This window comes from Anoplopoma fimbria, chromosome 13 (assembly GCF_027596085.1).
Source record: "Anoplopoma fimbria isolate UVic2021 breed Golden Eagle Sablefish chromosome 13, Afim_UVic_2022, whole genome shotgun sequence".
Taxonomy (NCBI): Eukaryota; Metazoa; Chordata; class Actinopteri; order Perciformes; family Anoplopomatidae; genus Anoplopoma; species Anoplopoma fimbria.
Window position 1 is genome coordinate 23,431,660 of NC_072461.1, and position 27,406 is coordinate 23,459,065.

The 27,406-nt window shown below is 40.4% G+C and overlaps 1 protein-coding gene across 1 annotated transcript in view; it reads right to left on the reverse strand.

Moving 5' to 3' along the window:
* Positions 1 to 27,406, reverse strand: part of ksr2 (kinase suppressor of ras 2) — a 94,757-nt gene that overhangs the window by 26,439 nt on the left and 40,912 nt on the right. The window contains exon 5 of the mRNA XM_054611137.1: positions 17,448 to 17,620. Within this exon, the coding sequence (XP_054467112.1) occupies positions 17,448 to 17,620 (173 nt within the window). The remainder of the gene's footprint in view (positions 1 to 17,447; positions 17,621 to 27,406) is intronic.

The window sequence follows — 27,406 nt, forward strand, 5'->3', positions numbered from 1 at the left end:
TCAATATGAGAGGACTGAAGATTTTCACTTCAATTAGGCCCGAGAGGAGACAGATATTCAAGTTGATTTCAGCTGAAAACATACTGCCCAAAAGAATGAATCATCTATAACTTTGAAGACTTCTTTGTCAATTTATCTATTCATAGGCTCTTCATTGTGAAAAGACATTAATATTCATTGTTGAGATGCTGATGTTCTTCCTCAAAATCTCTGACTTTAACTGAAGTCCCAAGAAGGAGCTCCAGTCATAATCTAAACTTTACAATGATGATGGTGGAGTTTATGATCACAGTATTCATAACATCGATTTTTTTAGCTTGGTATATAGATTTTCTGCAGTAAGGAGCTACAGTATAGTGTGACTAGAGTAGATTAAAGAGTAACTTCACAAACTTTGATTTAGCATTAAACTTCTATGTGTTACTTGTTTCGCATAAAACATTACAATACTTGTAATTTTATCAGTTTATCACATTTGTGCTAATATTATGTTTTTAAAAACTCAGATGCAATGCACGAGCTAAAGATTTAAACAACCCGAAGCCTTTCATTTTGAAATGCTTCACTGAAAAAAAAAAGAACCACATTTTTCCTCCATTGAGGTGCTCAATCAGTGATATTAACTGATTACGAGGCTGCGAGTCATTGCCAGTGCTAATCTCATGGCCCCGGTGCCGTGCAGCATTTCCTGGTTCCTGAAACACCCTTCCTCCTCCTCCTCCTCCTCTTCCTCCAGCCTCTCCAGAGGCTCGGTGTCTTCCCTCTGCACGCCGATGCATCGCTCAATTACACTCAATCAACCTGATAACTCAATACAGACGGGAAGCTGACATCATCTGCTTCTTGTCGGCCTTGTTGGCGACTGGCAGATGATTGGACTTGTCAGCGGCGTGGTCAGTGCTGTTTATCATCCCATGTGTGTGTGTGTGTGTGTGTGTGTGTGTGTGTGTGTGTGTGTGTGTGTGTGTGTGTGTGTGTGTGTGTGTGTGTGTGTGTGTGTGTGTGTGTGTGTGTGTGTGTGTTGTACTGTTGACGTCGCTGTCTGTCTTCCGCAACAGCCTTTGATGATCCTACCATCCCTCAAAGAACGGGGGAGTGCAGATTTATGTCAGGATGCACTCATGAGAACAAACTAGTCATGTAAAAAAGCATATGCTTCAGAAATTAGAGAAAACTTCAATCGTGTAACAGAAGCGTAATATTTGTGTTGCATGTTTTTGGTGACAATCGCTTGAATTTGCGCCTTCTGTGTAAAGAAAGTCAGAGGTTGGGTGATGAGTACATTTTATTTTGCCCTATCATCTGTTATTTAGGTATTCAAGCCAAGCCTAATGTATATACATTGTTGCAATGTAAGCTCAATGTGCTTCACACACAGCAATTTGAACAGGAAAATAGGACATGAATGCATATTTAAATACAGACGGAGAGAGAGACAGAGAGAGAAAGAGACAGTGAGAGAGGTGTAAAAGAGAGAAATAGAGACTAGCTAGACATAGGCAATGATAGAACAGGTAGGTATTAGTGTGCTTTTAAAAAGATGACAAAGTTGTCATACATCTTAAAACATCATTCAGTTTGTGGGCCCATAGTATTTGAATGCACCTTTCACCAGATTTACTACCAATTTAAGTGTATTGAAGTGGATTTTTTTTTTAATGTGTGTCCTTCGAAGTTGTCTGTCCAGTAGTATTTATCATCAGTGGTAAAATTGGCCATTCCCGTGCTGGATTCAGGAAATAAGTGCATTCATGTGAGTCATTGATATCGGCCTCACTGTTTATAGTTTTTACTGTTTACTGCATGAGTGCAAAATAAATGCTGAGTTGAAGAGATGTACATATTTGTGCACAAAAAACAAACTCCCAATAAGACAACAGACACGCACACTTAATACAACTCTAACTCGACATTCCAGACAAACTGGGGTGGGTAGTTTCTTTGCAGGTATAGTCAGGTTGTCTCAGGGTTAATTTACAAGGAAAATTAGGAATAAAATTGAATTTATCTATTAATCTGATTTTGGTGTATTTATGTGTAATATGTGGCTTTCACTGATTTGGTTTTGTTTTTGTTTTTGAATACCTATGTTTTTGAATACCTATGTTGAATACACTTATTGTAAGTCGCTTTGGATAAAAGCATCTGCTAAATGACTGTAATGTAATGTAATGTAATGTTTTTAAGATTATATTGTTGTAATTTATTTCTGATATATTTTATGTCCATCCTTTAAGGATTCTCTAGCATGTATTGGTGCTGGCGGCATGTACTATCAGCCTCACTATTTACCGTTTGCTTTTTTTACCCAATGTCAGAGTTTATTAAGCTACTGCTGACGTAAACCTAACGGCTTGCTGCTGTTGCTTCACATTGAAGCGTTCAAAGGACAAAACATTGGGTGCATTTCATTGTGATGCATTCACAATGAAATGTGACATTAACATGGATCGTTCATCTACATAAAAAAGAAAACTGTCATTTGGGCATTTTGAATATTTGCAGTGAGTGATGGAACAAAGAAGGAGCATCCACGGTGAGCTGTTAGATGAAGCCCTGCAGGCAAATACTCCAACTTGTCAACAAGGTAATTTTCTTTCTGTAGTGTAGAAAACTATTCAGGGCATGCGCAGCGTGCAGTCAGGTGGAGGTTGCAATTATTTTTGACTGACGTTTTTAAATAAAACAATGTGAGTTTGCTTGGTTGCACGGATACACCAGCTACTGTTCTGACAAAGATGATGCTAAAGTAGTGTTTGCTGTGTATTATACTAAACTTACCATGGAAACCACAGATGTTGTTGAATCAACCACGACTGAAATATTAAAGGTTCCAAATTTCACATATTTGTATTGTTGTGGATTTGTATTTTGTAGATCCATAAATAAATCTAATAAAAAAAAATTCTGATTTCCTAACCATCCAAAAACACCTCAACATCTTGAGCAACATGAAGCATGATTCTACCAGTTCATACTACCAGTTTATCTTTGCAGTGCCTAAAGTAATTGCAATGTAATGAACAATGAAATGAACCAGGAAATATTGAAGGCCCAAAATATCTTCACAGGTGTTTGTTACAGGACAAAAGTCGTACCAGGAAAATTACAGGTGTAATTCATATGGGAAACGATGAGAACATTTACATTAACGGGAGTCAGGTCACATTGGTTCACGCTATGGCTGTGGCACATGAGGTAGAGCGCTTGTCCCTTAACCACAAGGTTGGTGGTTCAAACCCCTCTACCGGCAACATGCCGAGGTGTCCTTGAGCAAGACACCTAACCCCAAGTTGCTCCCCGGGCGCTTCATTGCAGCCCACTGCTCCTCCGGGATGGGTTAAATGCAGAGAAATAATTTCCCCATTGTGGGACTAATAGAGGCTTAATTATTATTTATGCCCAAATTGTCTAATGTGAGTTTAAACATTTCAAGTAATTCAAATGTGTTACCTATGCGAGTTTAAAATATTTACAATGTTCTCTAGCAGGATGGGAATGCCACCTAGTTTGCCCGTATTTATGTTTTTCCAGCATCAGGGTTCAGCGAGTTATTGTTTTCCAACTCCATTAAGATAATAACCGATTACTACTCCCTTGTGTTTTATGTTTATGAGACGTTCATGTGGTCTGATGATTGTGAATAAACAACATCAACATCTTCTTCAACATGAAGCTCAAACCCATGACCTTGAGGAAAACATTGACATGCTCCACCAGTTTCTATTTCAGGGTTATCTTAGTCGTGCCTAGAAGCATGAGACCAGGTGTAATGGTCCAGAGGTGGATGTTTGACAGTCCGTGGAGGATAAACAAAAAAATCAGAGTAAATTAAGGTCAATAAAGTACACACGCTCACGCACAGGTGTTGTAGAAAATATCACATAAACAAGGCAAGACCATGGAAATAAGGCCATGCACAAACAACATACATGACAAATGACGTTGTGTACTTTCTAAGTAAATGTTTGCATGTGTGTGTGTGTGTGTGTGTGTGTGTGTGTGTGTGTGTGTGTGTGTGTGTGTGTGTGTGTGTGTGTGTGTGTGCGTGTTTGAGACAGATGAGCCTGCAGGAGCTGAGAAACCCCAAGGCGCCAGACAACAGTGTCCTCCTCCATCTTCTCCGTTTGGCCCCATCTTAATTAAGCAGAGGCCTTCCTTCCCCCTCCTCCACTGGCCAGTCACATGACACACAGCAGACCATGGGGTTGAGTTTGCTCTGTGTGTGTGTGTGTGTGTGTGTGTGGGGGGGGGGGGGGGGTTAAAGAGAGACATGTAAGTACACTAAAAAGATGTAGATGTATAGGTTTCTGTCTGTGTGTGGGTTTAACAGAGGGGGGCGGGGGTGCGTATGTGTGCAGAGATAAAGAGACAACTTGAGTCTAGGAGCCTATTTAGAGCCAAATATAGTTTATTTGACGTTAGACTGAGATGCCTCTGCAAGCGATTGACTGAGCCCTAAACACTGCTACTCCCCAAGGAGGATCATTCCCTACTGAGCGTAAAATAGAAAAAGGGAGAAACGTGTAACAATAAAAACAACATGAGATACATATAACACTTGGGGTGGAAACAAATCAAATTATTCTCATTGTCCGCACAGTCAACAAGTCATCTCAGTCACACTCTCGTCATCATCAGAATCATCAAGGTGGCACAGCTCAGTTGTTAGGGTGTAGCACCAAACTAGGGTTTGGATGAAAGCTTCAATCAATGGAATGAAATAAACGGCATAACTGCCATTAAAACAGCATAATCAGGAGACACAGGTTTGACGCTTGAGAAAGCAACACCAAACAGTATACTTGAACGCTACATGACAATGACAAGCTGAAGCCAGTTTAACTCGATACGACTCTGCTGTTATGGTAGCAACGGTGGATTGTGCAGAGCAGCAGATGAAGTGAACAGGACTGTAAAAAGTGTGTGGGCGTCTGCTGCACAATGTGCTGCATTATAGCACATGAGTGTTATAGGAGCGATATGTTACAGGCTGTTGCTCACCATGTCCTCAGCGTTTCTCATCCATGCGTTCTAACGAGACTTTTTTCACAAGGTGCACAACTGAACAAGTATTTGTTTGGAGTGGTAGCAAGACATGAGCTAAGAGAAAGGGTGGAAAAATACTGTTTATTTTTTAATTTTTTTACTGTCTGATAGTGAGAAGAAAAGAAAAAAAAATCAGATGAACAAGAGACAAAGCCAGGTTGCTCAGTTGCTATGGCAACAGCTACACGCCGGATAGCCTTTTTGCAGAATATTGTGCTGCCATCTTTGACGAACACACACACACACACACACGCACACACACATTTACATCTAATCCACACACACAAACACACAAAAACCCTTGCGATAAACTGACAATAGCAATCACAGCGGTGGAAATATATAGCAATTTTCTTGGATGAAACAAGTGCCTTTGCACAGCTTTATAGATAGTGTCATTTTGAAGAGTGGCGGTTTAATTGTGCCAGAGAAACAGAGGGAGGAGGGATGGGAGAACAGATGATGCCCGGAGGCCTTGTGGCTCGGTAGCAACTTCCTGCAGTTGAAGAAGTCAAATGGCTCGGAGCGCGCAGACGAGTGCCGACAGACAGCAGGTTTTGGTGGTGAGGCCGAGCTGACGCTACGCAGAGCTTTTTATGTGACGTAACGCAAACGCACCCTCTGGCAGCCAATTCAGAGGTCCGTAGCGCTTGGACAAAGCCGTTTACGAGCAGCTAATTGGATTAGCAAATTTGCTGTCATTATCTGGGCTCCTTTTTCAACTTGGTCTTATACCCTCCATGTGTTGTTCTATCTATCAAATTCAAAGAGCGGCCAGATAAAGATCCCATAAGTGAAGTAGACGGATGCTTCAGTGGTGCCGACAGATGGGAAGCTCAAACACGCATGCAGCATTCAATGCACCATGACCAAACAGTGCCATCTCCTACAGCACACAGCCTGTTGAAGTATGAGAATGAACACATCTGATTTTATTCTCTGTGGCTTGAAAGCTTTAACAGCTAAATTGAAGGGTCGTTAACATCTGCTGCTACACTACCCTGCTAGATAGTTGGCTATTAAAGCCATTTGTTTAGATGAGCTGAGGTGTCAAGTGACGACCAAGAGTTCTTCAGAGACTAAATTCACAGGATATTTTGCCCCAAAACAGCATTTCAATGTAAATGCAGTGGCAGCACAGTGCTCACAAAAACTCACCTGACACGTGACAGTGTTTAAAACACCAGCCCTTCTTCTCTCGGAGCCAACATAGTAACTTTTGGACTATCCACCTCTTTATCAACTGGAGTTTATGACCTCTTCTGCCGGGTTTCAGTAGTTGGAGTGAGACTTCTTACTTTGAAAAAGGGTTTTCTGTAGCTGTGACCTGATGTTGCAAGAGAGTTAAAAAACAATCAAATTTCTTTTAACATTCCACGCCCTCCTTTGAGATGAACCTTCCCTTTGCTTACCAAGAAAGTAAATAAATTAAAGCATAGTTTGAAATGTTGAATTTGTTGCCTTTAGGCTATTGGGCCAAACTAATTATACGTGAACAAGATATTCCAAATATGTAGAGTTCCAGGAGACAAAACAAAGGTGAGAAATACAAAAAATGCTGAATATGCTTGGCTCTCCAAGCGCGATTCAACATGTCAACATCCATCTCCTCTTACATAAAGCCTTATGGACAGAAAAGTACGTCTTTACTGAAATACTGAATCGACTCAAACCTCAACCATACAGCTCAGGTAGCTCTTTTTCCTCACCCGGTTATAAATTTAGCCCTTACTTGAAGCCATTGTTTATTTGCCAACTCTCAAAGGGACCTCCATTGTGGTGCCACACTAGGTTGCTATGGAGATCTGTGACGCAACTGCAAAACGTCTGTGCGAGGTAAGGGTGAGTGGGTGACGTCATTAGAGCACATGTAGAAATAAACAGAGAGAGTTGTGTGCAAAGCTTATGAAGAACATTCAAGCCATTTATATCCACAAGCACACACTCACAGACTCCTACACTCTCTCGCTCTCTTTGTCTCTCTCTCTGCATCTCATAGGTGCGCACACACACACACACACAGCCGTTTAACAGCAGGTGTGTGTGTTGCTAGATTCCCAGGGCCGACACTGGACCTCCAAATGGACACGAGGCCTTAGTACATGTTGGGACGTCTGTCCGCTCCAACTGTGTGAGCTCAAACAGCCTGAAGCGCAGGACGTGAGCTGTCCGTGGAAAATGTCCCTCTGTGGCCACCATAACTTTTCAAATTGGACAAACAATGGATTATCATAACACCTGGAGCAAAAGACGTGAAATATCAAGTTGACCATTAGGGTTAAAAACAAAAAAAAACAATAGGATGCTTCCTGCGTTATATATTTTCTTTTATTATCTAAAATCTTTTTTGTGCTTGCATAAACTTGGGCAAACTCAAGAGAGTGGATAAATGCCTTCCATGAGTGGCAATAGATTGCTGCAGGGATGACATATTTTTGTAAACAAACCCGAAAGTTGCATCGCACTGGTTCCCTCGTCAAACAGCCAATGGGATTTTTGCAAGTACACACCTCGAGGCTGTAAAGGCTGATAACCACCTGTTAGCAACTACCTTTTTTGGGACCCTTTAAAGTAAAAAAAAATTCTACAGGACGTATTTTATATCGCAGAAAAATGAAAAAGTTTAAATGATGTCTTAAGCTTGTGTTAACAACATACCTTATTTCAGGCATCTTACCAAACATTCATTGACTTTGAGTTGAGGGAGTCATATCGGACAACAATAACCCGGTGCTGATTCGTAGAAGAAAACACTGGTGCGGTGCACCCTGCACACATGTGGTTTGTTAAACCACTTTTTCAATAAAAGTGAAAGAAAAAGTCGGTCTCTGGGAAAAGATCAGCTTCAAGAATGTTGTCATGTTCAACTAAAGAGTAAGCAGTAAAACAATGGCTGACAAGATTTCCCTAAAAACAATTTCAAAATATAAATGCTAAAATTGGTTTCCAAATATACCTGTGTGACTATTAATATACCTGGGTTGCCCGTCCCACTATAGTTTATATGTGGGAAACACAGCTTCTGTTTTATAATTGCTTTTACATTTTCATGGGAATGAATTTGATCTATTTAAGAAAGATTTTTGTTTGGCTATGTACTGAAACATCCCTCTCATTGAGTAGGTAGCTGTATAGCAGCCAAAAGAGCTTTTGAAGTATTTTTGTTTGTTTTTGTTTTTTCATAGGTTGTGTCATACATTAGTATTATTTAATTTGTGCTCATACAAAGACGTTGTAACGAATTGCTGAATGACTTTTAAAACAGTTCAATTATTTTTGTTTATATGAAAATGTCCTTATTTCCCTGGCACAAAAGGGAATACATAAAAAAAAGATATTACAACAATATCGGTAGGGATGTAACGATGTTAATTTGAAACTTTTCCCCATAACATTTTATGAGCATATGACAGTACTTGCAATAAAAGAAACAAGGAACTGTCAATGCTGGTTGTTATGTAGGGTGACATGACAGCAATAATAACAATGGCATGATAATTATCAGATGTACATTGATGTGTGCCAGATCAGACAAGTTTGCGCTATACTGTCCTTCCTTGTTTTCAATGGTTACGAGAAGGTATTTTGTTACGAGAAGGAGCCGCCACGGAGAGCTGTTAGATGAAGCGATGCAGGGATCTCTTCCAACTCTTCAACAAGGTAATCAACGTTTACTGTCTTTCTGTAGTGTAGAAAACTATAAGATGAAATCAGATTGCGGTTGCAACCATGAAAATGCAGGTAGTGTAAACAAAAAAAAGTGTGAATAAAGGTTTACGCCCAGGTGTTATCCAGTCATGCAAACTTGGCTAAACATGGCAGTGTAATTAAATCCCTTAAATAACATACCAAAGCAAACAAGAGAGTGCGCTTTCTTTTTAGCTTCTGTTTCCTGATGGGGCCTGAAACCGGTTAAAGCCATGTGAATAACCTTTGGAGGCAGTGGTGGAGTCCGCCATTATGTCACATGTTACATTTTTAATGGCAAAAAAAATATGTGATAGTCATTATTGTTGTCAAAAATAGTGTGAAAAGTGAGAAAAAAAATTCTGGTCTAAAAGTTTTATCTCCTGTATCTATAATTTAAAGGTGCAATAAATAAGTACTAACTAAATCTAACTGACAGTGGAACATGTGAATTTCATGCTGTTACTGTCACTTATCCAGTCAAGCTCACCATTGCTGTTGTGTACCGCCCACCAGGCCCTCTTGGTGAGTTCCTGGAGGAGCTTGACACACTAGTCTCGCACTTCCATGACGATGGCTCCGCACACATCATGCTCGGCGACTTCAACATCCAGACTGATAAGTTAGAACCACTGCTTTCCTTCCTCTCCTCCTTTGACCTCTATCGTTCCTCTTCTCCTCCTACCCACAAGGCCGGCAACCAGCTGGATCTTATCTTCACTAGACACTGTTCTACTGCTAACCTCTCTGTCACTCCCCTCCAGCTCTCGGACCACTACTTCATGTCCTACTCCCTCTCCCTCTCCTGTCCCCCCTTACTTCCTCCACCTACCCACATGGTTTCTACCTGAATCCTTCTCTCTCCTATCCCCCGATACTGCTACTGATCTTCTCCTCTCCACCCTTTCCTCCTCTTTGGACAACCCAACTCCTCCTGCCCCATGGCTGTCGGACTCAGTGCGTACTGATAGACGGAGCCTAAGAGCGGCTGAGCGTAAATGGAGAACAGGCAAACTCCCGGAGGACCTTCTTAACTTCCAATCTCTCCTTTCCACTTTTTCCTCCTCTCTAGCTACTGCTAAAGCTCTAAAATCCTAACCTCTGCTTCCAATCCTAAAAAACTCTTTGAAACTTTCTCTTCACTCCTCCAACCCCCACCCCCTCCTCCTACTTCCTCCCTTCTCCCTGATGATTTCGCCAACTTCTTTGACAAGAAGGTAAACGATATCAGATCCTCCTTCTCTCAGCCCCCCTCTCCCTGTCCACCCTCTCTCTCTCTCTACCCTCTCCAGCTCTTCCCCCTCAGCTCCCCCTTCCCTCTCCACACCCCATCTTACCCTATTTTGCTCCCCTCTCCCCTAACGAGGTCCTCGCCCTTGTTACATCTAACCGCCCCACCACGTGCTCCCTTGACCCGATCCCCTCCCCTCTTCTTCAGTCTATTGCCACTGAACTCCTTCCTTTCCTCACCCACCTCATCAACACATCTCTCGTCTCGGGATGCTTTCCCTCTGCTTTCAAGACTGCCAGAGTCACCCCCCTTCTGAAAAAACCATCACTTGACCCCTCTGATGTCAAGAACTTCAGACCGGTTTCTCTTCTACCCTTTCTATCCAGAACACTTGAACGCGCTGTCTCTAAACAACTGTCTTCCTTCCTCCACCAGAACAACCTCGTGGACCCCCACCAGTCCGGGTTCAAGGTGGGTCACTCGTCAGAGACGGCCCTCCTTGCGGTGACAGAGTCGATTCACACCGCGAGAGCGAACTCTCTCTCCTCTGTCCTGATTCTCCTGGACCTGTCAGCGGCGTTTGACACGGTGAACCACCAGATCCTCCTCTCCACCCTCGAGGGGATGGGCGTCTCAGGCTCTGCACTCTCCCTGTTTGCATCCTACCTGACAGGCCATCTCTGGGTTCTGTTATTCGCTCGCACGACTTCTCTTACCATTGTTATGCCGATGACACCCAGCTGGTCTTGTCATTTCCTCCCGGTGACACCCAAGTGGAGGCACGCATTGCTGCGTGCTTGGCTGACATCTCGAAGTGGATGGCGACACACCACCTGAAGCTCAACCTGGACAAAACCGAGCTACTGTTCCTCCCGGGGAAGGGTTGCCCGCACCGAGACCTGTCCATCACCATTGACGATGCCGTGGTGACGCCAACTCGGACTGTGAGGAATCTGGGTGTGACCCTGGACAACCAACTGTCGTTCTCAGCAAACATTGCATCGGTCACACGCTCCTGCAGATTCCTCCTCTACAACATCAGGAGGATTCGCCCCTTCCTCACTGAGGAGACGGCGCAGGTGCTCATCCAGGCTCTGGTCATCTCCCGCCTGGACTACTGCAACTCACTACTTGCCGGAGCCCCGGCGTCGGCCATCAGACCTCTGGAGCTTGTCCAGAAAGCTGCAGCACGTCTGGTGTTCAATCACCCCAAGTTCTCCCACACAACTTCCCTTCTCCGTTCTCTACACTGGCTCCCTGTAAGAGCTCGCATCCAGTTTAAGACTCTGGTGCTAGCCTACAGGGCAGTGAAAGGAACAGCTCCTTCCTATCTCCAGGCCTTGGTCAAGCCCTACACCCCCGCCCGACCACTTCGCTCTGCTGCCTCGGGGCGACTGGTTGCCCCGTCGCTCAGAGGTCCCTGCGGCCGATCCACCCGGTCACAGCTTTTTCTGGCCTGGCCCCTCAGTGGTGGAATGAACTCCCCACTGACGTCAGGACAGCAGAGTCGCTGCCCATCTTTCGGCGCAGGCTGAAAACTCACCTCTTCAAGAAGTACTACCCTGAGCCTTCCTCGTAGCACTTATTGCATTCATATTAGTTGTTGCACTTATTGTATTCGTATCAGTTTGTTGCACTTATTGTATTCGTATTCGTTTACTGCACTTATCCTATTCGTATTAGTTTGTAGCACTTATTGTATTCGTATTAGTCTGTTGCAATTATTGTTTTCGTAGTAATTTGCCTCTGCACTATACTTTTGCTCTGGTTTATGCTTTAAAGCTAGGGTGGGCGAAAACAGCCGTTGAGATTCCGTCGCGTGCTCTCTGGCCTCTCCCTGCCACGCTACCTGCTGTAGCTCCTCCCACCGAACGTCAGTTATGCGCGTTCATGTGAATTCAGTTACATTGATAGGAAGACGAAACACGCAGGGACGCACCAACGTCGTTGCCAAGGTGACCGGACAGTCCCACAGCCAATAAGAACGGAGAATCGGAGCCTCGCTCTGATTGGTCAAAGTGTACATGAGCGGTGGCAATTTTTGGGTGCGGCCCACAGAGGCAGGGGAGAGCAAAGTTATGAGCAGATATTCTCAGAGCACTTCACCTACATATAGCTGACTGGCTATTAGGACAGTTTTGCCAAATATTACAGTAAAGAAATTAATTAATTAATACCCACCCTAGCTTTAAGATGCTTGTTTAAGAAAGGTGATGCACTTATGACTTCTGGTGACTAGTAGTTCTCTTGAATACCTATGTTGAATACACTTCCTGTAAGTCGCTTAAAAAAATCCACTGCGTTTTTACCGACCATCAAGCCCTGTCTGTCTTTTTGCCGGCCGTGTCTGTGTGCCTGTCGTTAGGCGTGTGAATGAGAGCGTGCCGCAGGCAAGTTTGCGACCGATGGTTACGAGAAGGTATTTTGTTGATTGTGAAAATACCTCAACGCCTTCAGAAAAACATTGTTATGATCTTCCAGTTTAGGCGTTATCTTTTTTCGTGTCTAAAAACACTTCATGTTATTTATAACAAAACACTGTTTAGATTTTCTTGTGACGGCGTCACAATAAAGGTTTACCCCCAGGTGTTATCCAGTCATGCAAACTTTAAATAACATACCAAAGCAAACAAGGGAGTGCGCTTTCTTTTTAGTTTCTGTTTCCTGATGGGGCCTGAAACCGGTTAAAGCCATGTGAATAACCTTTGGAGGCAGTGGTGGAGTCCGCCATTATGTCACATGTTATATTTTTAATTTAATTTAATTTAATTGTGTGAAAAGTGAGAAAAAAAATTCTGGTCTAAAAGTTTTATCTCCTGTATCTAAAACTTAAAGGTGCAATAAATAAGTACTAACTAAATCTAACTTACAGTGGAACATGAGAGGAATAAGAAGTAGAGTTTCCCCAAGGGCTTGTCAATAATACAGCTGTGGATTGTGTATATTTTCCTAGTTTGTTTATTGGATTAAATCAAAAAATGGCGACTCGCACTCTTCCCCGTCCAGGTCCGGGGGATTGATCCCGAAACTTTCAATTCCTGAATGAAAAATGGTTTACCCAACTCTTTAAGATCATCCATTCATAATCTCATTAAAAAACAGCGTGCCATAAATTTGTAGATTGGCAGAAATAATTTCTTAAAAAAATTTAAGAAATATACCAATGGTCCCAGGCAATACACAATCTCTGCAATAATGATACACTAGCTGACTATTATAAAACCCCACAATGTGCCAAAGATCAACCACATTTCTAAAGTTATCAGACTATCACAAATAGTGTCTCTAGGTGGAAAGCCAAACAAACTCATTCGAAGACGCTGACGTTTCAGAGCTTCCACTGGGCACTGACTCATCCTGAGCAGAGAGAGTTTGGTCACCTCAGCCGGTCTTGTGGGTCCGCCGTCTGTTTTTGATTCAGACGACTGGAGCGATGAGCGATACCACTGTTGGCTTGAGGGCCCTGACGTATGAGATGGTAGCATTCTGCCATAATCCCAAACATAGACCCGTGACCAATGTTTAGCCTGGTATACCGGGCGCACACACTCTTGTGTCTGCATGCTCACACAAACTTAACACACACACACACACACACACACACACACACACACACACACACACACACACACACACACACACACACACACACACACACACACACACACACACACACACACAAAAGCCTTTCCTAAAATAAGAACTGGAGACCCCTAGGGCCAACTGAGGAGCTCCACAGAATTCATTCACAGAGTCGTTTTTTTTTCCTTTACTCAGTGATTTACAAGTAAATACACCTTGAATGGACAATGAAGCATTCTATTTTTGTTTCACCTAATAATACAACATCTGGATAATAAAATAAAAATTAAATTAAATTGAAATTATTTCCCTAAAGGCGTTCCTTTGATATCGCTTTCACAAGAATGGTACGGACAGACATAACGACGTACATACAAGGAGATGTACTGGAGGAATGATACTTCTTTGTGAATGAAAGCATAGAAAGTGGGATATATTGGCTTCTCTGTCAGTATATCTGCAAGAAAACCAGAAACGTTTAGCTTTAAGGGATCGAAAGATAGCAAATGAGTAAGTTAAATATTGAAGCTATGACAGTAAAGTCAGTAATTACAACACTTTTTTTTTTAAAAACGTGCAGTTAATTAAACATAGAAAGGACAGATTAAAAACTTAAATAAACTTGGTTTTCCACATAGGGTAAATTTCTGTTAAACTAAGTGCTGCTGTTGTTAAAAGAAACAGCACAGTCTGACACACGGATGGATCGATTACAACACAATTAAATCTAACAACATAAGCCGATACTCAGACAGATACAACTTGCAACACAGCAGTCTAATCTGTTTAACTACCAGTAGGGTGTGAACAACAGGTTCTTCTGTAAACCCCTTTTAATACTCAATAACTTGTACAAACATTTAGAAAAGCCGCAAGCCCATGTCAGGCTCTTGTTCGCAGACTTTTCATCGGCATTCAACACGATGCAGCCGCATCTTTTAATAGAAAGGTTGCTATATGATTTTAAATTACCTCATCAGATTGTGTTATGGATTTTGGACTTCTTGACTGACAGAGTGCAGAGAGTGTCTGTAAATGGCCGTTTCTCCGATTCTCTAATTATGTCCACAGGCTCGCCACAAGGGTGTGTCCTTTCGCCCTTACTCTTTATTATGTATACTGACGGATGCAGGAGCAGTCAGGAGGGCAGCAGCTATTTGGTCAAATTTTCTGACGATACCGCGTTATTGTCCCTTCTCCAAGGCTCAGAATCAGACCACGGGAATGCTCTCACTGATTTTATTTCTTGGTGTGATGATAACTTCTTGGACTTAAATGTTTCTAAAACCAAGGAACTGATCATTGATTTTAGACGGAACAGGAATACAGCCAAAGAGTGTATCATACATAAGGAAAGTGTGGAAATAGTAACATCTTATAAATATCTGGGAACTATTTTCGATGATCACCTTAAGTTTGATGTAAACACTGAGGCTATTGTGAAGCGAGGGCAACAGAGAATTCACCTTCTCCGCAAACTAAATTCCTTTTCTGTAAGTCCTGTCATCCTCTGTCGTTTTTATCAATCTTTTATTGAGAGTCTCCTGAGCTTTTCTTTTATCTGCTGGTTTCACAGCCTCACAGTAAAAGACAGAAACAGCCTGAACAGTATTGTCAACATCTGTTCTAAGATCACCGGAGTTAAACAAAGGGACTTGAATTCTTTTTGCAATCGGCAAATCATTAAGAAAGCAGCAGGTATTTTGGCTTCTTCTGGTCATGCTCTTAAAAGTGAATTCTCTCTATTGCCATCAGGGCGTCGCTACGCTTTACCTGCTTGCAGAACAAACCGCCATTCCAAGTCGTTCATCCCCTCTGCAATTCGACTACTAAATGCTCCGTAGTTGTGTATATGTATTTGTTGTTTGTATGTTACTGTGTCTGTATGCAAGCTGCTCAAACAAATTGCCCCTAGTGGGATAAATAAAGTTGTATTGTATTGTATTGTATTGTAGAAAAGTAAGTAATTACGACACCTTTTAAAAAAAACTTAGGGCAAATTTATCTTAAACTCAGTGCTGCTGTTGTTAAAAGAAACGACAGAGTCTGACGCACAGATGGATCAGTTACAACGCAGGAACACACTTAAGTTTAACAATAGTACACTCAGACAGGTACAACTTGCTCGATCTTACATGTCGCCCTCAGCGTTTACAACTGTAATCGACACCAGCACAAAACACAAAGTAGCAGTCTAACCTGTATTTTGGAAATCCGGCTGGAGTCCGCCCAGAGAACCTGAGGGAGCTATGAAGCGACGGGACTCCTATGTTCAGAGCCCCAAGCTTAGTGCTGAACGACTGAAGGCCTGTGATCATTATTTACAGCTTTGCGGGTCAAATATCATGTCTATTAATTCAGATACATAGCTCTCTATCTCTATATCTATCTATAATCGGAAATCCCTGTTTCCACATTATCTTGATCTGTAAATTGCCTTAAAAAAACCTTGCATTATGTACATGTCCATCCTTTGTTGGTTCCTCATTAGCAGGATTATGTCAGGATTATGTTGATGGTGTAATGTTGTATCTCGTGAATAAAAGTGCTACATTTGTTCACCATATTGTCGTTGTATCGGTTAAATGTTAATGAAGCAAACAGTTCTTGTGTTGTTCTTTTAGGTCCCTGCAGACTTTTACCGAAAATAACCAAGAACTAATCAGAACCAGTGCTTAGAGTTGGCCAAACATAACCACATTTTTTCATTAAGAAGTTTACCTTGCTTTTGCAAATTATAAATAAAGTAGTATGTAAAGCTTATATCTACAAGACCAGGTTGAATAAGCAGGTAAGCACACTGTAGGTTATAAGAAGTTGACAATGTCAATGTATATTATAACATATATATTTTTTTCCATTTGATTATATGCACATGGTAAAAAAAAAGAGTTGCTCTTTCCGCCTCAAAGTGAAAGTGCTCATGGGTGGTCAATAACTGGCACAAAATGTTTAAAACTGAGAAATAAAATGGGAAAAACATAGAAAAACAGATCTTGTCCAGCATAGCATCAAAACACAGCTCTTCAATGTGACATTAAAGACTATCTGAGTTTGTTATATTGATGTCTGTCCATGCATGCTGCTGAGTGTGACTTGAGCTTACCTACCATCAGGTTTAACTACCAGTAGGGTGTGAACAACAGGTTCTTCTGCAAACTGCTATTGTTAACACACACATGCACACATTGGCAAGTGGGCCTACAGTCTGTCCTCTCATGCATATGGTGTGTGATTATTCCATGACATGCCTCTACCAACAAATATTCACTGCCGTGCCCTGCATACCTGTTAGTCAAGTCTACAGCTATTCACGACACTAAGCGATGACCATTCATCACTCCTTTCCTCGACTCGACCTCCATCAATCCCCATTTCCTCCTCAGTCTAATGGCTTCCGCAGTATTCCCATAACACATCAGCCAATAAGGCTGCCAATGTGCAGCAACACACCACCTCCGGTCATTATGGCACATCCTGATTGTTCATTTGTGCTTAAGTATATTCTTACCAAAAGAATTACGGTGGTAAGAATGATAAGGGCGTAGGAAATCTTTATTTTCCTTTTTATTTTTGTGGAGAGGTCGACTTTGGAAAAGTGTTAGGGCAGAAGACTGATACTAAAAAGTGGAACACAAGTAAGAGACAACTGTTGCAAAGACTAAAGACTAATTTTGGATTGAAAATCAACCCTAGTGCAATTTCATAGACTTTTTGACTAAATCTAGCTGTGAGCAGAATGACATCCCAGAAATGAGATATTGCCTGAAAACCAAATAAGCAGTCCTCTGGGATATGAATATGGGATATATTGAAGGCATTAAAATTCTCATAAAACTCTCATTTCATAAAAGCTAGAGAGCGCAAGCTGATAAAAAAAAAAGAAGAGTTCTCTCACTTGCAGAGGGTGTTTCGGCGTGGACGGGAGGTGTGGAAGGGATGAAGGTGGGGAAGAAGAAGGAGCGCAGAGATCGCTCGGAGTGGAGGGGCGAGCGCTGCGTGGGCAGATTCTCACAGCTGCCCACGCTGCTGTGGATCTTAAGGTTCAAGGGCTTGGTCTTCTTCTTGGCTCTGAGGGAAACAGGACAAAGAAAGAAAAACAATTAGATTGACAGATATGTGTACACACCCCTAGTTGGTTTCATCAAGACAGAGTTTGTTTTTGTTTTTTTATTTTGACAGTGATGAATGACTGCACTATTAATGTGTTACTTTCGATAAGTGTCAAAATGTATGTTCAACTAGTTACACGATACAACACTTTATGGGAAATGGTTTGCCCTTTAATTTATGACCAGCTATTCTGTTAATTACAAGTGGAAGGTGTAGCCAGTATGAACTTGAATAAATACAGTTGTCTGAAGATGTTTTCAGAGCAATATGAAAGAAAGATTAGAGAGAGGGTAATAAACATAATTAAAACTACTGATGCCAGGGTTATTTTTAATCGGAGCAAGTATATAAATAAAATACAATAATTGAATCTTATTCATTCGAATTGAATCGAAAACAAATTATTGTCCGTGCTTCAAAACTATACCATGATATAAATTTTAGGCCATGCAACCCAGCTCTGGCTGCTCTGACATATGAGATTAAAGGCCTGGCTGCTGAACAGAAGAAAATTGGTCTTTTGAAAAAACTAAAAAAGACTAACACAAATATTTGCCTGCTCTTTGTCTTTTATGGTTTAAATGTCTTTTATGGTTTAAACTATTTGATGAATTGCAATGGCATTTGGTTCAGACATTTATGGTTCACAGAGAATAAATCTTAATGACCTTGGGGATCCCCTGACTATTTCTCAAGCACCAACATGAGGTTAACATTTTTGGGCTTGAGTTAAATATCTCAATAACTACCTTGTGGATTTCCAGGAATTTAGGTACAGACTTTGATCTATGACCAAATTCCAGCAAAACTAAGGACATTATCTAACCTTACCAGCTCAACAGTCCAATAAAAATATTGCACATTCACAAGCTCTGTTTATCTTGTCATCTCTGGAATTTGTGACCTCAACAACACCGACTAGAACAACCATAAATCCAACCAATTACAATATCTTTTTTGGCAGTTAGAAAATAAACGGTGTGACAGTAACTTTAATGACAGTAATAATTGTGTGATGTAAAATATCTATGGGATTAACTCATCATGATGCAGTGAGTCAGGCTGGGTGTTATGTTCATAAACTTACCAGGCACCAGGCCAGAAATAAATCAACATGACAACTTTCTGATGGAATTTGTTTTCATCAAATGTTATAGAACTGGTTCTTGTAAATCTTGGGTACATTTCAGTATCACCTGTAAGAACATCCATAAAATCGTCATGTGACAGTAAGGCAACTGTGACCTGAATGAACTAAGTGACATAATCTATACAGTTTGGGCTCAATTTGATAAAAAGAAAATTTAAAATGATCTCATTTGAGTATTTCATCTGCTTACTTATGTGTTTAGTGTTTCATAAATACAAAAGGACAAGCTGTATTAAAGCCAGGGGGCATAGATAAAATAAATGGATTATCCCGCAAACTCTAGACTTAATTAAGACTTTCTGGAATAAAGAAGCTGGCTTACTTTAAAACCAAGCAGGTCGCCATGGTAAACTATGTTTTACTGCCAACTTGCTGGTTAACTTCAGTGGATCAGATCAAACGACTACTGACATATCTGTATGCACTGGAATTACCATACTAGTTTCCAGTAGCTTCCATTTCTGCTGTCACAATGATCAAATTTCTTCTCGGTCATCCCCGTTTCATCTTCTTATAATAAGTATGGTTCTGATGATTGTTGATTGTATTTGCGGCCTCTTTCACAGAAACCAATAATTCTAAGGCAAGGTCTGAACTTCATAAACTGATATTTCCTTTTCTTAGGCTTTCTAAGCAGATGTATGCATGTTTATTTGCCATGGACATTAGAGACATAGGAGATATCATTCAGTGATTGATATTGATATGTGTTTGATATGTGTTTCATGTCTTTGTTAAGGATCAGAGATGGAATACCATTTTTGAGATGGAGTACCAAATTCACCTCACGCAACCTCCCCTTGTTAATCCCGTCTGAATGGATCCTGAGTTTGAAGTTGCTTCTTAATATAGGCCCCGGGAGGTAAACACAGATGAAAATATACATAACTAACCTCAGGTCTGCATGCATATTGATATTAAAACAGACACACAAAAAAAGCAACCTCCTTTTTAACCAGAGTTAACAACATTGTGTCCTCAGGCTTATCTTAAGTCTAATGAATGAGTCTTCTGAGCGCATTTCAGCTTGTGGCCTTCATCAAGGTAGTTATGAAACACATAACAGACAACAGCTAAATAGGGTAGATATGGTGAAGAAACAAATATATTAATGAATCATATTCATCCACACCCATATCAGGTTTGGTATTTGGTCATATGGCTTCATGCCAGTCGTTGCCTGAGGCTGGTAGCTAGACGAGGGGAGTATCCAATGAGGGACATGGGTGACACTATATTAACTCATAAACTGGAGAAGTGTAATTATGGGGTTGTATTAAAGTTCTATAGAAGAGGCCTTAACCTAAAATGGTCCTATTTGTTGTTACATAAAACATTTAAATTTAAAAAACCTTTTAATAAAGTGCTATATATTGGAGTTTGAGGAACAAGATTCATCAAAATAATACGCCATAAGAACTACATCATAAAGATTTTAATAGGAAAGACCATTTCTAAACCATGCAAGTATAAGATATTACAGAGCCACTACAACAATAACTCATTAATTGAGAAAGTCCTCATGCATGCCCTTTAGAAATAAACTTTTGAAATAGAAAATCTCCTGACTTCTCAAGTTCGGCAACAACATCAGATTCGTAAGTATATAAATTGACTCAGAAAACACAGCCCAGACAGTGAAGGACAGATCAAAGAGACGCAAAGAGAGTGAGATAGAAAGACCGGAATCAGAGATTATGAAAGTAAACGCTGTAGAGAAGAACCAGTACTGGTGGCAAAGAAAACAAGTCAAACAGCAGACAAGAGCAGGCTGATATTCAAACAGAGGAAAAGACATTGCTAAAATCCAGACACAGACAGGTGAGGAAAAAGTGAGAACAGGAAAGAAAAAGAGAAATCATCCATCACCAACACTTTTGAAAGTGAAAAAAACATAGTGTTAAAACCCACAGGATTTTTTTTCCTCCCATGTCAGTCTCTCACTCCCCAAACTGAGTCATGCAATTAGACCTGTAAACCAGCTCGGCACTTCACTCCCATCTCCTGCAATAAGGAAGCAGCCTGCAGGTTATCACTTCTCCGTCATAGAGCTTTTGTCAGCTATTCCGATTAGCCCACTTTATGCAATTTGAATCTAAATTAAACCATTCATCTCCCTGTATGCATGCCTTTATCCTATCCCCCCGAATGATTTGTAGATGATCAGTGAGGGGAAAAGTGAAAATGAATGTAGAGAGAAGAGAGAGGATTCCCAATTTTTTTTAGTTTTCAAAACGGCTGTCGGTGATGACGGGCGGGCGGAGGAGGGTACTGTCAACTTCACGGTAGTTAGAGCATCTTTTCAGATACCCCTTTTTCTACTCTGCATATGAAAAGTTACAGGAAAGGGAATTTTTTTACACACCTCCGAAAGACAGAAGAAGAGGAAGGCGGATGACTTGTCAAGTGTTAAGAGAAACCAGCGAAGGTGTGAATAGTAGAGTTGTCTTTTGATCTAGTCTAGGATTCTGCATCACGACGCATTTCCCACAGATGGAAATCACTGCATACTTGTTATTTCAAGGTAGCATTCGAGTCTTTAATCCCCAATGGGCTTTCCTTACTCAGTAAACAGGAACTCCAAAGTTGTTTTTCATAGTATGATTCAGATTTCCTCTCAACATATTGTAGTGATTAAATGACCCATTGTGTCATGCTTATTACCTACTGATTTGGGGATTTCTTAGTCATATTCTTTCTTCGTGTTGAACAATGTCCCAGTTAAAGAATCAGTTAAGTTCTCTTCAATCGATTCTGAAGTGAGTGAGAGTGCAAAATTGAATATGCACAACATGATTTGGCACTAATCCAAGGTCATGAAAAATGAAATGTGTCTCAATCTCCAAACCATGTTTCGATTTGAACTTCGCCTTTAGGACCACAATTCAATCAACTTTTTGAATTAAAAACAATTAAAAGCTATGCTATCGTAAGGGTTCTTTTTTAGTCTGGATAGAGGGAAAAAATATACAAGGGTGCATTTAAGTTCTGGTCTGGTCTGGTCTGGTCTGGTCTGGTCTGGTCGCACTAACTTTTTACAAACAAATCAAGAGGAAAAAACAAAGTTTTACCGACTCGTTTATTGGATCATTTGGGCGATTGTCTTCATCGGGACCATCAGGGGAAATCAAACCCCGGTGGCTGACATAAGTTTATGCAGCACTTTAATACTTAGTAATAGTGGATAATAATCAACAAGGATGTAAAACGTCGGGGGGTGTATTACTGTGGCATCACTTTTTTAGTGAGAACAGCTTTTCACGTATTAATCACAAAGATCACCAGAGCTGACGTGCTTCTACACGTGGTTCTGAACACAGATCAATTATTTGATCGCTTCCTGCACAGATGGATGTCTTAGTAGTTTTTTTTAAATTATGCTAAAACCACATATCTGCTCTCACTAAACAAATTTTTAAACCACAAAAAAAAAAAACACGCCAGCTGGGGTGGAGGAAAAAACACTAGAAGAATTGTTGATCCTGCTTTCGAGGGTCGAAAGCAAGAGCTCATTGTGATCATTTTTTGATTTAGAATCTAAATTGTGACACCCCTATTTTAGGCAATGGCTTGATTTTTCTTCCAATTGATCTGAGAAGATTAGACTTTGTCATCAATCCTGCCCAATTTTGTGTAGGAAGGTTGGATCAAAGCTTTCCTAGATGGTTTATATTTTTTGAAAGACGAGATTTTCACCTCACACTATGCAAACAAGGATAAAAAAAAAGTCTAACATTCATCCACCCACTGCCTCAAAACCAACTTCCCCCACACTAATTACAGTGGCACCTTCAAGTAAAAGTTTGATTTGATCAAGGACAGCAGAGAGCACAGGAGAGCGGCCTTACTTCAAATGACATATTTCCTTTACGTTCTGACATATCAAGAGGATTCTAAAAAGGCAGGGTGATGCATATTGCACAGCTTTCTGCATAGCTAACCAGCTATCAGTTGATCATCCAAATGGCATGTCTTAACAGTGAGGCTGCGAATCTTCAAAGCATTCAAGCTGTCTAATTAACACGTGTCAATCAAGAGTTATTACTTTTGCGATTCCATTCGCATACCTCTACTTGTTACCTCAGAAATATGCAGAGAGCTCTGCCAAGATCCATATGGGCGAGAAGAAAAGCACCCTGTTGCGTTTTATGCAAATTGAACAGTGGAGTAATATCTCTGCCAGCCACTGCTCTATTCTGCTTTAATAAGAAATGGTGGGAAATGGAATAAAGGTGGCTAGAATAATGATTACAAGAGCGAATTACAGTGAGCCCTTTGAGCTCATCCAAAGCAGGTTGTCTCGCTTTCAGAAGTCTGAGTTGAATAAAAGCTGGCAGTCTGCTACCCTGGGTAGACTTTTTATTTTTATTTCCTGAGGCAGTGTAGTTAAGTCAAAGCCAAACTTAATCTAAAGGGAGTTTAGTGCAAAAAGTGCAAAAATCCAAAACAATACTAAATTACCTTAATTACAAAACTTTTAAATGTGTTTCGTATGATTCACCTTGTCACAGACTGTTTAATAAACAGGGAATCTACAAACTTCACCACTTTGTTGTGTGAAAAAGGAGGCAATTAAAACAAACATACTAGGGAGAATGATGGCGATGTCATTTGTTTGTGAAAAAATATAATGGTCATAAGATTATTTAACATTTATTATTATCATTATTTGAATTAACTGAGTATGATTTTACAGGGCAAACATTGCCAGAAGAATCAAATGTTAAGACAAAGGCTATGATATTTGTAAATGAAAACAATTATTTGATTATAGCAAGGTGTGTCTTTCAGCTTTTGGGGAGATATCTATTGTAATAATAATTATTATTAATTAAATTGCATAGTTTTAAGACAAAAGAAACCCTAAAATATTCTAGGGGGAGGATCCCCGAACCAAATATCTCCTTTTTATTTACTTTAGAAAATCAAAATGTCTTTCTATCCTGCTGCATGATATGTACGAACATCCTGAAGGGGACACTGCTCCTAAAACCTGAATGAATAGCCCTCAGCTCTGCATGCAAACGTGCCTGTCTGCTGTTGATTTAAGGCTGAGGCATTCCATATTATATGAAAAGCAATACTATAGGCTACAAATTACACAGGAAAGCACTTTAAGTATTAACACTATGAGAAAAAATGGAATACTATTATTATTGGCCTACTATAGAAGATTCATAGCCCAAGTATAATAATGTAATAATAATATTAAAGTAAAGTATAACATACTTAAAGATATAATAAATAAAATAAATAAAAAAGTAGCAAGAGATTGCTAATACACACACTGACATGTGTATAAGAGGAGTACTAGCAATACTTTTTTCACACTTCAAGCACTTGCTTAATCCAAACCTTTTTTTTTGTCAGAGGAGTGACGCACAGATGTTGAGTCAGGTCATCCAAGAAACGACAAGACACTTCTATGCTGCCGTTGCAGACATCTTTACTAAATTAACACCATCACACATGTTTCATGGACACAGAGACGGGGGCGTTTCTGTCAATCCATGTGTGTAGGCGTGTGCATGACCCTGGGTTTTGTTCAGGGCGTCATTTGAGGTCTCATCGTGACGACATCTGCTGATCATCTGTCGAGATGCTCGTGTGACAACAACACATAGGGTAAAAAAAAAAACATCTCTTGGTATCTCTTTAACTGTCAGCGTCTCCCACTGGGATACGGGCGGGTGTCACTGCGCTGTCAAGAGGCCAGGGGAGGCACCGCACTCTCATTGGGAATAGGAATCGTGTGTGTGTGGGTTGTGGATTGAAAGCCGAGAATGATGATAAGGAGACAGCAAGACACCCAAGGTGGAAAAAAAAAAAGTGAAACAAAGGATTGAAAAAAGGGGGCAAAGCTGTGTGGGAGGCAGAAAATGAGAGGGGGGAAAGAAGGGGGGTGGAGGATGCAGATGACCAGATGAGAGGCGAGGCGGGTGGTTTGGGACCGGGGGAACAGACGCAGCAGGTGACAAGTTGACAGGAAGGCGGACTGTGACATGTTGTCTTTTCAGTATCTTCCCAGGGATGTGTGTGCACAGCCTGTCTTGTTTAAAATTGTGTTGTTTTTTTTGCTGTTGACATATAAAGCCAGGAGCAATGGTATGGTAATGTCTTTATGGGTATAAAATAGCTAAACAACAGCTGTTTCTTGCAAGAATAAACTTCACCACACATTATAAAAGGAAAGCATCTTTCAGTTGTAACTACTGGTAACTGCAGTAGCACTTGAAACTAGCTTCAATTCAAATCAATGCTGAAATAGTTAATACATTAATGGATTTGCCAACACTCACAACTTAAACCTTCTCTTTGCTGCTTGTATTTGTTTTATATCACTCTAAATTGAATATATTTGGATTCTGGACTGTTGGGTCAAAACAAGCAATTTGAAGCCACGTTTGGTTGTGGGACATTGTAAGAGGCTTATCACCTCCCACTCTAGTGGCTTGGCTGTAGGGATGTCAGTCTTTCAGCTGCTTGATCAACCGCTAGGATCCAGATTGAATGGAGTGTTGTTGTACTGACATTCATGGTTCCCAAATGATGAATCCTAATGACTTTGATAATCCCTAAACTTTTACTCTAGCAGCACAATAAGGTCAAAGTCATACATTTTCCAATACTTTGCTTTAAAACCAAATATTTGTTAGCATGCTACCATGCTAAACTAGGTGGACACTGGAATGAATACACCTGCTAAACATGTTAACATTGTCACTGTAATGTGACATGTTAATATAAGCATTTAGCTGAAATCAAAGTGATGCTTCACAATTTAAATTTGCTTTTATTGAAGATTATTGTCTGAATAATCAATAATGAAAATAGTTAACACCATCTGAAACTTTCATACTACCACTGACCAAGACATCATACAGTAACTTCCACTGCGAAGCAATGCAGGAGAAAAAAATGAATAGAAACTATGGTTTTGAGCAAAATGAAAACATTTATAAGGCCAGCTCAGATCAAAGAAAAGTCACAGTATTCTGGTTGAGGGCAAATAGAATGTAAAAATCATTGGGGTCAAAGTAAGGGCTCTGCGTATAGTCAGTACTTAATATGCTGCTCTGTGAATAAGAACGAGATGCTAAAAAAAAAAAAAAAAAACCGTCGCCCTCCATCTCTGCATTAATTTGGTTGATACAAATTTTAACATAATTTGCAACTACTAAGCTAGAGGGAGCGGTCTTTGGGGATATTCAGTTTGAAAACTTGAGTCAAGCGTTTGACCCACAATCTTTGTTGACAGGTATGCCCAAAAGACAATAGGTCTCAGACACTTGACTCGAGTTTCAAAGTGCGTATACCGAAAGAAAGTTGACGAGCATTTCTCTTATGAATCTGTTTAAGAATCATCTGGTTTTGCAATCAAATAGAAATTTAAACAGGTTGCAGGACTCATTTTTTCCTCAATCAATCAAACAGTTAAGTGACAGAAAAGATGAGTTTTCAGTGAGCCACATTATGTGCAGTTAGTTCCTAAACTGTTCTATAACTGACAATGTGTACCTGTATTGTCAGACACAGCATATTCGGCATCGCAATACAACTTTTTGTAGTAGTATTATATTCAGTACTTTGATGTATTTACTCTTGTACGTGAGAACACTTTGCTGCTGACGCAAGATGAATTTCAGAGGACAAAAAAAGTGTCATTTAATCTAAAAAACAGGCACACTTTCTTCTCTATGACGCCTTTAGCTTTTAAGGCTCAGACTCTACAACATCCATTTTGCCCTTTGAAGGATGTACAGTGCTTAGCTCCACTGTTTCAACTGTAAAAATGGAACCAAACCCCAGGTGAGAAAGTATAGGAAGCAGAAGTGGAGACAAAGGAGAGAGGTGTTGTCATGGAGATAGAAGAAAGCATCTCTGCTTGTCAGTCAGATGGGATTTGGTCGGTGTTCGTTTGCTGTTTTTGCATTGTGAGTTTTAAGCCTTCTCATTGTGAGTCTATGAGATGAGATGAATTACAGAGGCAATCTTCAGGTTCACATTTTTAGAAAGGAATTGGACAGAAATACCTTTCGTCTGTCTTCTCTCCATTTTGTAATGGATCAATGTAGCCGGCAGGCCTGAAAAAGCTTTCTTAAAGCTAACGGCCAGCTACACTAAACAATCACAAAACAGAGAAAAAACAGATGGGAGATATTTCTGACCTTTACATTTGTTTGTTTTTAATTCACCTGTAATCATGCGTTTGTCATTTGGAATGGACACAAATCTGCCAGAGAAGGCAAAACAACAAATTCATTTTCATTTTCTATGCATGGATGCCTTCTCAATGTGTAGCAAAAGAACATTGTGCATGACCAATGAGTTGGCTTTTTTGAATGAAACACTGGGGGAAAAAACTATTTTATCCAATTTATAATTGCTCAATTAAAATGACTAATTAACAGATTGACCAATTATCAAAAAAGAAAAAAGTTGCTGCCCTAATGTGGAACATGCAAACCATAGGCACTCCTCAAATCAATCAGAAAGATCCAAAACATCCCCCCCAAAAATTAAGATCCTTCTTCATTCACCTGTTTGTGTGTATGTATAAGTGAACCATGAGAAATGTCTTGGGAAATAATCAA